Source organism: Crassostrea angulata, chromosome 10 (genome assembly GCF_025612915.1).
Source record: "Crassostrea angulata isolate pt1a10 chromosome 10, ASM2561291v2, whole genome shotgun sequence".
NCBI classification, from domain to species: Eukaryota; Metazoa; Mollusca; class Bivalvia; order Ostreida; family Ostreidae; genus Magallana; species Magallana angulata.
In genome coordinates, this window is record NC_069120.1 from 19969745 (window position 1) to 19982765 (window position 13021).

Here is a 13021-nt window from a genome sequence, read left to right on the forward strand (position 1 = left end):
AATTAACGGTACAAGATAGCTCGAATCTATGTCAATTTAAAAAATTCTGAAAAAAAATTATTTTATGATTTCTTTGAACCATTATCAAGACTATTCCTGACCCTTGGGCCTCATGCCTTGAAAAGTATTAAGGGTGTAAGGGGAACTCCATATTGTGACGTACTTAAGTTTGAAATAAACAATAAAATTCAGCATAAATCTTATAAGTTTTTTCTTATCCAAAATTATTCCCTAACATTGTATCGCAAAGGGTTAGAACGTTTACTATAATTCTGTGAGTCATGAGCTCGAATCCCTCTGGGGAATTTATAATTTACTTGTTCAAAAAAATTTTAAAACATTTTTTTTTACCAAATATCGTAAAACTTTGAAGTTCTAAACCGGTGAAAGTACTAGTATTTCGAACATAAAGTACTTTTTACTATATTAATACCGGCAGGTATTCCATACTACCTTTGATAAAATCTAAATATGAAAAACAGTCTAAATATTCACCTTGCCCTATTTCCTTTCTATTTGAGAATATTATGTTTAATACACGAAGCTGGCTTCAATAGGAATTTCACCAATCCTCCGCCTTCTCCCTTTTAAAAAAATGAATGTATGTATCCTACTTAAAATTTCAAATTCAAAAACAAATTAAAATCGCGTTGCTGTTTTATAAAAGTGATACACAAACTTTAGCCAACCAATAAAAGTGTCCTTTATTGTATGATAAATGATTTAATAGAGAAGTTTGGTGTGTTTTATTTTCCAGAAATTTGATGTTTCTACTGTGTTATCAACGAATTGAACATTACAAAACCCTAAACTATAGTCATTTTTTTAAACTCCATCTGAAATAAATAACACTTCTTTTAAAATTGATTACCGAAATGTAATGCTTTAAAACAACAAAATAACAAATGATTTATTCTTAAACGACAAAAATCAAATTATCTATCCCAGGAGACCGGCCTGCAGAAGGTCTATCAGATCTTGTTTGTAGTTGGCAGCCTCAGCAATAACTGGAAAAAAATCCCCAAAACAAGATTAACATCGTGGTGTTCTTATGCCTCATTTCTTGGTGTCTTTTCACAAATAAAGTAAAAAGAGCAAAGTCGTTGATATATCTTATACATACGCATGCAGGTTCCAGTGACGTTGATGTAATGGTTGCAGCACACGATGTTGGTATTGGGACACTGTTGGATCAGAGGCATTTCCTCGTAGGTAAGATGAGTGATAAGCTTTTCTCTGTAAAGTTTTAGAAACATATGGAATATCGTATTGGCAGTGTTCTTCTTACCGTAAATAGATAATTAATAAAGCATTTCTCAAATCAGATGATATATGTAATATGGCGAATGCCAGATTTAGGATGTATGTCTTACTGGTATCTTAATTCATTCTGGTGACACTTTCCGGTGTTAAGGAACCCACAGGAATTCTCTCCCACCTGGACCTGGACACCGACCTTAACAATCTCGCTGACTACCTTCGAAACGGTTTTGTAACCAATGGGGCTGCTTGTGTCAGTGGAACAGCAAAAATGACTGTAATACAAAATATTTAACGTTAAGAATATGCAATATGGTGGTCAGTTTAACTATTAACTAATTCTGATTTTGTAAAAATAATCTATTCCTTGAATATTGCAATGTTTGTAGTACTCCAGCGTAATAAGAAATTTTAATATATTTAATGTGTTTAAGGTGCAATTAATATAAAAGGGACACAATTTTTACTCAGAAATCTTCCTGATACATGAACACTGTATATACTGTTGGTTTAAGGTGCCTCACTACAACTTGAAATAATTTCTCAAATCAGCAGAAAATTACTTGATTATGATAGAAACTATTATGGATAAAATGTATATGTGCTAAATATGCGAAAAAAATGTGCAATTTTAGATAAAATGTTATTTTCAACAATTTCATTCAGTTAACATAAACAAAAGCCCCAGGTGGATTCGAACTCAAGGCCTGCGGTTCAGAAGCCTGATACTTTAACCGCTTATGTCGATATACATCTGAATCGATTGATACAAACAGTTTAACAAAACATTTAAATCGCCATTTTGTGACGCAGTGTCTTAAAAAGTATAAGTCTTGGTGTAGTGAAGTACCTTAAATAGTCATTTCAGTCTTAGAGGTTGGTTCAAAATGCTACATTAACAACAATAAGAAATCCAGGTTTAGTAATTTCTCCAAATAGTATTGACTGAAGCAAGGAAAATTACGCACTTTTGGATATTATTTAAATAATTTCATAATTTATTAATATCTTACAGCCATGATAACGCAAAACGTCTGTTTTAACGTCTATATTATAGAGTATATTTAAGAGTATATCATAACTCACGAGTTATCTCCTGTTTTTGGTCTTCTTCTCAATGCAACCTGCATTCGAAAGGGAAGGTCACTTAATTTAGCGTTGGCTAGAATTGCCTGTTCTTGTAATGAGAATGGATTTTGTATTAAATGGGATGACAAAAGATAACATGATCCAAGGATAAGGATTGCGAGGGAGATGGTTCCTTGCGCCATGATTGCCAGTAAGAGGCTCACTAACAGACAAAACCGAAAGAAGCACGAGATAAGTGAGAAAATTATTCTTATCGGTTTGAACGCGTCACCGCAACATAGTCAAATATGGCCGACGAACAGTCTTTTCAAGAAGAAAAATGAGGTATCATTGCCCTTTCATTGCTCTCTGTGTTTCTTTTTGCATTTGTGTACTGGTCTTCTTTAGTCCGTTTATATCAATACGGAGCAATAAACATAACACCGAAAACAATAAACAAAGAAAGGAGGCGAAGACCAAATCGAGAGAAAATGGAAAGGTAAATATTATTTTCACTTTCATGTTGAAATATAATATGAATGCTTCTAAATGTAAACTACTTTTAATTGAAATCGTTCAAATGTACAATGCGGAAGTGGTAAAGAAAACTAGATGTATAAAGTGGTATGTGAAAAGTAAACCCAAAATTGTGAGACAAGGAGCCATACTTAATACATTGGTCAATCGACTTTTATTTACTCCTACTTATGATCATCTCTTCTTTGATTAAAGATGACACATCAAAATGAAGTAGAACAAAACATAATAGAATACAGAATTAAATAAAACTGTTTTAGATAAATTATGTGCCTTACAGTGTATTATGTAAGAATATTAAAAATGTTCTTTACATTTTGTGTCAAGATACCCGAGATTCTATGTCCCGAAGGAGAAATCCCACTAGCAGTTCACTATCAGATGTTAGATTTAAACTCAATGGGAGACGAAAATTCTGGAAGCAATCTTGTAAAGGTATTTTTAAAGAATAAAAATAGTATCAAAAGACATTTCTATTTTATAACCATGCTCTACCCAATATACATGTATGTTATTATAAATACGACCATATTTTTTTTATCCAGAGTGATGAAGAATACATTGCATCTCTCTTAAGTTGGACCCAGGCCAACAAAAATAGCTCATGCATCAGAGAGTCATCATTGCTGCAGTTTTGGTCCCCTGGCAAACGAGTAGGAGACTTGTGGATCCTTTATGGAAGCCAAGAGGGCGAACTTTCACATAATCGTCATGATCCTCCCGCCTATTCGGGGATTCAAGCGGTCATATTCGATCTTCTTCAAACATTTCATCCAAGACCGTTTCTGCAAACCAGATTCGAACCAAGAGGAGGATATGCTGTACTTAGAGCGTATAATGGAGACATTGTCGATATCTCTATAAGGTATAGTGATTTTTTTCCATCTAATACCCAATTAGAGGTTGCTCTTGAATTACATGAATATTTGGTTGTATTCGACTGATCGTACAAGCATATACAATGTAAAATAATTAAAATTGAAAATTATAATTAGTTGATTTCTTTTAAGATTTCATGCCGAATTCCAGTTGAATGAAAAACCCTTGTTACCATTTTGGTTTACACCGGCATATTTTACGGGGAACATCGTGTTAAACACTAAAACTGGAGATGTGCTACAATTTAATTTACACGTTCCAACAGCGAATGAGTTGAATGTTGGTATGTTGTTGGGTTCGATTAATATTTTTCTTTATGATCTGAATTCACTGGACGTAATCTTAACTATGAAAGAGGTCTTTCTTTAATTTGGAAATGTTATAGATTTAGAATGGTATGGCAGCAACAGACCGGATGATAACTTGATGGTGGATATTGGATATCTCCCTGCGATGGAATTAAAGTCGACGATATCGCTCTCACAGGAAAATGTTTACAACTGGTCAGATGAAATATCGGTAGAAGAAGCACAAAAAATATTAGAAAAAGCTTTTTTTCCTTTTAAGCAGGTATATAAATGCTCCTTTTAATTTTTACGTACTACAATTTCAGTTTGTTTTATAGAATGATATAATTAGCTTGTTACCAGTTTTTTAAGGACTGATATTTCTATACACCACCAATATTCGAGTTTTCAACATCAAAATTCAAATTTGATGCAGCGAAACTGTATTTACGTATCGTAAATTGTATATATATACATATATATATATATATATATATATATATATATATATATATATATATATATATATATATATATATATATATAAACAATCAATGTTTAAGATAGAAGGATATAGTCAAATTACTTAAATATATTATAACTTAGTCCTATAATTTTATATTTTGAATAGGTGGACTACCTACCATTTGAGAAAGCCCTTCTGAAGTCTAAGGAGGAGAGTAAGCTAATTCACCATATCGTTTTATGGGGATCACTCGATGATCAGTCCTGCTGAGGTATGATTAATTAATTCAATTACAAAATACATATTGTATGGATATTTCTTTTCCGTAGACTTTCCTTTAAAAATGTCAATTATTTTGCAGGATCGGGGCGGACTCTACGCGAAGGTCCACTCGCGAGTCCGCCCGTTATGAAGTTTCTTCAAAAGAATTTCATTTCTTCATGGTCCCTTGTCGCTAGGTTAAAGAAGCTGTCACATTTAAAAGACAGTTTTGTCGCCAAAGCAGCTGCTGATACATTAGAAGCATATTCGTAAGTTCAGCTGATTCAGAATTTTTTGTTTCTGGTTAGCTTTCATGAAGTTACACATATGTACAAAACTTTGAATTAATCATAACACATGATTTTTAAAATAACATGAAATACATCTCTAGGTTTCCTGTGGAGATAATTGTATACGACCAACGTCAAGATATTGTACATTTTGAAAATTTAAATACTTTGTTAGAGGAGGATGTTCCAGACACACCAGACTTTGATGGGTAAAACATCCTCAGCTTATAATAAATATAAAGATCTTGCAAAAATTTAATTTCTTGTGTTTTACTACAATCTATATTTTTCTTTTGTTTTAGAAAATAAATGTTTTGGGTTCGAGCCCATTATTTACGACCATTAGATAAACTTAATGAGAGAAGCATACGCATTTGGAAAATAATGACAAACTTTAGCTATATTTATAGAACTATAATGATATCTAAAATGTTTCTTCTGCAGATATGATGACATTCTCTCATACAGATATGCTAATATGCTTAAGAGAGCAATGGCGGCGGCTGGAAGGGATATTACAGAACTTTAGATGATGATTCAGTGTGATCAAACACCAGTGCAATGAAAAACAAATGTCTAAGGAGATACGCTCAGTCTTTACAAAATATGGTGGGTCCTACCTCTGTGACTAGTTCAGTAAACGGGGCACTTAAAGCCTCATACGAAAGTTTAAATTGATATTTGAAAAATTAGGACAAAGAAAGAAAATATTGCAGAAAATGACTCATGAGTCGTAATTGGCTATAAATGAAAATTAAATAGGACTATCGAATGCATATTTTCTTTGCAAATCAGAAAACATGTTCCTTTACCTTTTCAAAGACTATACATGTACAGAAAAAAGGCTGCATATTTTCAGAAAAAATGGTTGTCTTTGAGGATCAGATGAATTTTAGGTAAATTTGAAGTGGATAAAACGTACTTGTATGTTTAAATCATTTCTTCGAAACAATCAGTCAAATACAGAATTGTTTTCTTGAATGACACCGTACATTTAAAGAATTTATAACAATGTAAGGTTGATGCAAGCTAAATATCGTTCTTGTTTGACTGTTTTTGAACATTTACAAGTGCGTTTGTTGCAGAAGATTAATTCATTTTTGTGTTATTGTAAAATCAAAATGCCATTAAAATCAAATAAATAATACGTGTTTATTCCATCCATCTATATATCACATCTATCTATCTATCTATCTATCTATCTATCTATCTATCTATCTATCTATCTATCTATCTATCTATCTAATAAAACCTTTCAGTTATGACTGGAAATTATCATCTAAATTCAATTTAAAATGCCTAAAAAATTGGTTCCGTGCGAAAAAAAGAGAAAAAAACTCATGTGACCAGAAGGCTTTTATCATTAAAATTTTTGGACACTGTGAATTTACCATATGGCGATTATCTTTAATTGTGTTGATTCCAACTTTCGGTTTCTTTGCGTTGCATCAAGACTGAAAAATGGCCGTTCTTCGATTTTTTCTTCTTGCCGTTTTGGTCAAATGTGCAATTCTTGATAATCCTCTTGATTTTATGAGTGAAAATCAGAAGAGGAACTTAGGGACATTAAAACTTGAGAGTTTACCAGACAAGGAACACCGCGTTCTACGAGAGGTCATTCTTCACGGAAACGCGACGTAAGTTAACATATTTTTAGCATATTTTTTCTTTCTAATTGTAACAATTCCTACTCCCATCTCCCTAAAACGTTGTTATAGAATTCATTGAATGCATGAATTACTTTGTAAACACAAGCTTTGTCGAAAAGATACTTCTCTTTTTCTGAGCACAATGTGTATTTGCAAAATCGTTCAGACGAACAGTAAATTTGTTTAAAAATAATTCTAGTTTACTTAATCTTGTGAGAAATAATAAGATGGGTAACTCTAACATACAACAAAATATTGTGTCAGAATTGATAGTAATCAATTAGCTTACTTAACATATACTGCACAAACACGTAAACAAAAAAGTTCATTAAATGAAGTGTTTCTTTGTCAGCTCGGGCATGGAACCGAAAAGTACGCATATTTTAATTTGTATTGCTGATATTGATTCCCCTATCAACATAAAGAGAACAGACACCACTTTTGTTTCTTCATATATTTACTTCTTGTAAAATAAGTGATTGGATTAATATTTAAGGGCACATTGGTGTTGCAATGTTGCTACCACTAGGACAATCATTGAGACCCATTCACACTTGATATACACTGCAAAGATCAGAGACAGAGTCACCTATACCAGCTGCGGATTCCTTTGGCTCAGTTCATGCTCCAGACACCATTACTCCTATTAGTAAGATTTTGATTTTGCTTCATAATACCCCTATACATGTATGATGTAAAAAGTCATAATCATATATTTTTACAAAGTAGAGCATTCAACTACCCCGAAACTGTCTTTTATTTGACCAAGAAAAGTAACTTTTTATTTATTTTTTATTCAGACAATCTACGTTATATAGAAGTCTGTCGTAGTCGCACATCATGTTCTGTAAATGTGCATTTCTATGACGTCTATATGTTTAATAAAGTGACCATGGATATGACAATTGGCAGAGGGCGTTATGAACATCAGTGCAATTCTTTACATGATATTGATTTAATAAGTATATTGCACTAGCTTTTTAGTTTCAGTGATAGTACTAATTTTTAACAGTTCTTCTCTAATGTACTTTCAGTGATAGTATTAATGTTTAACAGTTCTTCTCCAATGTACTTTCAGTGATAGTATTAATTTTTAACAGTTCTTCTCCAATGTACTTTCAGTGATACTATTTTTTTAACAGTTCCTCTCCAATGTACACAACCACTTACGAGTCTAAAGTAATAAACACCTCCTGTCCTGATCAGAATCTTGTCTGCTGTAAAGGATACGTTCTTGTTGCAGAACACTGTTTACGTAAGTTAACTTCCATATCGAATTACTTGTGAGTTGTGTGCTACCACTGTAGAAAGCATTTCTCTGTTATCTTTAAAGCTCTTGTTTTATTCACATAAAATTATTTTCTAACACACAAAATGTGCTTAAACACATTAACAGAGGAGTCAAAAGGTGGCTTAGTTTGATCTAAATTTATCATGTAAAACAAAGGTGACTTCTCGTACTAAGAAAAGTACTTGTCCTTGGGATAGACTCACCTGTTTGTGGTTCACTTCCACTTCATTTTGGTTCATTATTTCAGCTCTCTCCGAGATTCCAGCAATAAAGGATGACCTGATTGATCTTCACCACGCTGGTGTTTTGGGATGATATGTCGAACACAAATAAAAGATATTAAACAATATTTCTTTTAAGGGTCATCCACACATCAGGAAAACATTCTGCATACAAACCCATTAAAATTACATAAAGATATCGATTTCTAGCGTATGTTCGACTTAAAAATGACAAGGAAAAAAATTAATTTTAGGGGGAAATCAACTTTTTAAAATTTTACCGCTATTCATGAAATAGAAGTCCCTGGAGTATTCGAACTCGGGGTCTGCGAGTCGGTAGGTCAAAGCTTAATTCCCTTCGCCACACAGATAGACAGAAAGGTTTGGCGATATACTGAGTATACCATTTTACAATGTGTTAAAATTGCAATGTTTTCTCGGTGTGTCTAGGATTCTTAAAGGCTAAAGCGAGTAATTTCCATCTATACTACTATATTAAAATAAAAGACTCGAAATTTTGGGCTTTAATACCGAGAAATCGGAAGAGTACTGTCTTTTGTTTTATATATTTTAAACATCATTGGTATTTGAAGATTACCAATTTGTTTGTATTTTTTCTAAATCAAGCTTCGCTAATTAAGAATCAACGAAAATTCCTTTAAAAAAATCCGGAAATCAACTGAATTATTTGGATTTAACAATCTTGCGAATGCGCATTATACTCACGCTAAATCACGGGAGACTCTTTAGTTTATGTTTCCACAATATCATATTTGCATGGATAAACTCAGAAAGGATAACACAAATATGTGTATATTTTCATTGAAAATTTGTCAATTATTCTGTTCATCAAAGGAAATACGGGAGATAACTTTAACTCAGTACATTTAATATGAAAAATTCCGAGAGTTCATGGTGTGTAAATTCGTAGCGAGTAAACAAGTTGGTGAAAAGGTGTTTAATTCTTAATTTATATGAATTAAAGTTTTAGATGAAAGGTATTTACAGCCTCAGAATGGTTTGTTATTAACAATTGAACTGCTATTTTCAATGTTGATTCATTAATTTTCTCCAAAGTCGTTTCATTCTCCGCTACATTACGGGTATATGGGACCAGTGAAGCATTTTAACTGTTGTGAAGGCCAGTCCCGAGACAGTTATATTATTCTAACGAGCAATGTGTAGTGAAATTAAAAGCATTATTGTAGGCTGAAAGCTTGGTTATGTAAATGTCAACAATACGGTGTGTCGATGTATCTATTTCGTAAATGCCCGGTATCATATGCAATGTCAACAAAGTCTAGTTTATAATATAACAAATAGCTTAAGTTGCAGATCATTCTGATCGTATATCTTATAATCTGATCATATATCTTATAATAATGCTGACGATGGCATGACACATAAAATTATTGTTTGCTAATTCAGTATTCAAAACGACAATGGATGATTCTAAAGTTGTTTCTTAATTTTTTTTAAATCCTGAATCAGGCATTTTAAATTCAAATTGTATGAATTGGGTTTATGTTCAGGTAGTATCCATTGAGGGTTCAAGGCTGAAGAATTTTCTTCTTTAACAACATGGACTTGTCATGATCACTATTTGGCCTCAAAGTCTTCTATTATTAATATGACCCTTTCTAATGCCTTTCTAATACATCATAATAAACCGCAACTGGAATTTATGTTATTGAATTGCAAACAAAGATATTAAGCTAAAAATTCTACTTAGTAGCAAAACGGACAAAAGAACACAATTCTATTCTTAAAAGTATTTATTTATTTTACAAAAATAAAAAAGCATCTACTTTTAAAAAAAATATTTGACAAACAGGTGCATAAGATGGCCAAATATTTTATTATATACATGCACACTGATTCTTAAATTTTTTATTTATTTCTTGGGGGTACTTAAAAGAATATTGAAGGGTTGAATTTGATAAATTACAAAAAAGCATTTAAAATGGAACATTGAAATCCATGTGTTGATCATTAGTCTTCCTGAAAAAAAAAAGAACAATTAGCATTATCTATTCATTCAGTAATTTCACAAGTAAGGTAAATCGAGAAAGAGCATTAACTCTTGCAAACATGATAATGTTTTCGCTTTAACAATTTTTTACACTCAAAATTTACATAATTTAGGATTTGAGGGAGACAGTTGTAATGAATTGTTTATTAACAAATTCACAACATGAATGTGCAATTCAGTCAACCGAATGTACACTTTAACTCCTGGAAGGTGACGGAACGGCAAAACTATGCAATCACCTACAGACCTTTCAAATAACTGAACGACAGAGCTTCATCCCTTGATTCCCGTTTTAAACATTGTCTCATTAATTTTAAAGTTATTTTGAATTATATCAATGTTTTAAAATCTAAAACCATTAATTGTAATAATTTGAATGAAACAAATATATATAGATGTGTATATAAAAGCGAGGAAAATTTTTAAAAAAAATACATGTAGTAGCCGACGACGGACAGCGGACCTTGTGAGGTCATTGATTATTTTTAATAACAAAAATACCTTACTTAATTTATCAGTGGGATATGTTGCTCATTTTCCACTTGGGACACAAATTGCTGTCATTTCTTCGCTGGGGCATGTTGCGTTTTGTTTACGATTTTCTGGGTAACTGAAACTGAACAACATGTAGATGTAAATAGCCTGCTTTATAATTTGTCCTGGCTGAAACTAAATTTCATGTGTTGCACGACGCGAAACTTTGTTACTAAAAAAGTGTATTCTCTGATTCTCTGTTTGTATTTTGTCATATTTATAAAAGACAGTATTTTGTTTTTGATGCTCCAAATCAAGAACATTTTCTTTTTATATCCAGTACAATGTACCTGTCCTTTAAGGATTTATTACGTTTTTCGTATACTCAGTACGTACCAGCAACATCTGTGAAAATGGTTGACATTGACAAAGGCATGATTTTTTCGAGCCCTGTACTTTTTGCACAGTTGGGATGCAGTGATTATGATGATGGTAGCAATAACTACCGATACAGCACAAAATGCAGAGAAGTAATAAATATCTACAAAAACACAAAATTAAATAATAGATAGACGATAATTTTACTAAAATAGTTATTTTATCGATTCGGACTACTTTCAAGAAAAATATCATTTATTATTCATACCAATGCAAAACCCATGCATGTCACTTTCATGATCTTTTGTAGAATTACTCTTTTGTTTCATCATCTCATCACCACAATGTTCTATAAAAAGATTTAGAGTATGTTAATATCAATATATGTATTTCATGGCTAAAAATTTCATAACAGACAATTGAAATTTTTTAATCGTTCATAATTGTTAAATATAAAACTCAAGTTAAGTCTATAAGAGCAACATAGAGTAATGGTATATAATTTAATATAATCTTAGCTGGAGTTACTTTGAGCAAGTTATCAAATGATACCCTCCACTTAGAAAATATAACTCAAGTATTTCTTAATTGAAAAGTACTACAGGTGCACCATTTTTTTCTTCTAATGACCTTGAACTTGCACAAATGACAAAAGCTCAAGTTCAGGTCTTAATTCAGTTCCAGACAATCTCTGGGTCAAGTTTTCATTCATATCATTTTCCAATTCAATATACATGTATAGCCTAGTCAGGGTATTAACATCCTTTGACAATGACCTTGAACGTGCACATATGATCTTGGGTCAAGATCATGACATATTCTCAGGTTATAATCAGTCTTCTTTCAGTCAGTCTTTGTGTGAGGAAAGAACCTCCAATGTCTCTTAATAAATAAAATCTAGAACGGGCATATAAATATGCATGTTTCCTTTCAGTGACCTTGAACTTGCTTAAATGACCTTGGGTCAAGTTCATGACACACCTTCTGTTCAAAACCACCCTTTATGTGAAGTAGGAACTTTTAATGTTATTCCATAAGAAAGATATATACTGGACACGAAAATATGCATTTTCTTTCAGTGACCTTAAACTTGCTTATATGACTTTTGGTCTAAACCATTGCACACCCTCAGGTCATAGGCAACCGTTGTGAGAAGAATTTTCGATGTTCTTCCATAAGATCGATAAGACCGGACACGATTGTACAGACAGACGGACAAAGTGATTCCTATATCCCCCAAACTTGGTTTACGGGGCACAAACATAAAATCTATCATAATATTATCTTACCTGTAAAGTTCCCAAGTTGAAGTTTCTTACACTGAAGTTGACACTGACTGGGCGGAGTTGGACTCTGACACAAATACATCGAACAGTACAGACAAACATTGTCATCGGAACAGTACTGTAATGGCCCCTCACAAGAAACATCCCCGCATTGAAAACTGTACTTTATGTCGATCAAGTCACATACAGTGCTTATCATTAAATACTGATGAGCGTAAGCGGAACAAAGAAGTAAGATATATATAAACGACGAAAACATTTTCGACAAAGCCGAAAACATTTTCTCCAGTACAAGAAATTCGAAAACTGTTTCTTCTTCTTTTTGGTCTATAATTAGTCTTGGAATTTTTTTAGTCTATTTAAAGATTATTACCTACCAAATACGTCACTTATGCTCTTTTACATGATGCATTCTTTTTACTCGTTCGGGATAACCAATATATCAGTGCATGACATTTAAAGTAAATTAGTTAAAAAAGATTAATGGTCGAAGATTACTTAATATTTGTGAATCTTAGATAAAGTACTACTTCACGTAACAATATGACAAATAATTTTAATTAAGGTATCATTCAGCAGGTGAAATAATACATCTTTCTTGGTTTTATATTGCTTTCAAAGAGCTTAAGAAAAAATATAAAC

At 32.2% G+C, this 13021-nt stretch overlaps 2 protein-coding genes, 1 long non-coding RNA gene and 1 pseudogene across 4 annotated transcripts; 2 read left to right on the forward strand and 2 right to left on the reverse strand.

The window, feature by feature from the left end:
• Positions 1 to 896: 896 nt before the first annotated feature.
• Positions 897 to 2565, reverse strand: LOC128167197 (uncharacterized). The gene is made up of 4 exons (XM_052832773.1): positions 2347 to 2565; positions 1374 to 1535; positions 1124 to 1236; positions 897 to 1007 (listed from the first exon to the last, which is right to left on the reverse strand). Exons 1-4 carry the CDS (start codon positions 2529 to 2531, stop codon positions 940 to 942), a joined length of 528 nt encoding a protein of 175 aa, XP_052688733.1. The 5' UTR covers positions 2532 to 2565; the 3' UTR covers positions 897 to 939.
• A 6-nt stretch (positions 2566 to 2571) lies between these two features.
• Positions 2572 to 5878, forward strand: LOC128167191 (selenoprotein N-like; annotated as a pseudogene).
• A 561-nt stretch (positions 5879 to 6439) lies between these two features.
• On the forward strand, positions 6440 to 8337 carry LOC128167198 (uncharacterized). Its single transcript, XM_052832774.1, has 4 exons — positions 6440 to 6685; positions 7194 to 7346; positions 7840 to 7952; positions 8236 to 8337. Exons 1-4 carry the CDS (start codon positions 6510 to 6512, stop codon positions 8301 to 8303), a joined length of 510 nt encoding a protein of 169 aa, XP_052688734.1. The 5' UTR covers positions 6440 to 6509; the 3' UTR covers positions 8304 to 8337.
• Positions 8338 to 10040: 1703 nt separating this feature from the next.
• Positions 10041 to 12710, reverse strand: LOC128167203 (uncharacterized). 2 transcript variants are annotated; one of them, XR_008241224.1, is made up of 5 exons: positions 12383 to 12710; positions 11362 to 11442; positions 11112 to 11256; positions 10748 to 10857; positions 10041 to 10210 (listed from the first exon to the last, which is right to left on the reverse strand). It is a non-coding gene; the product is annotated as an uncharacterized LOC128167203 (long non-coding RNA). The 2 variants fall into 2 exon arrangements; XR_008241225.1 differs by having other exon boundaries at positions 10743 to 10857.
• Between the last annotated feature and the right edge of the window lie 311 nt (positions 12711 to 13021).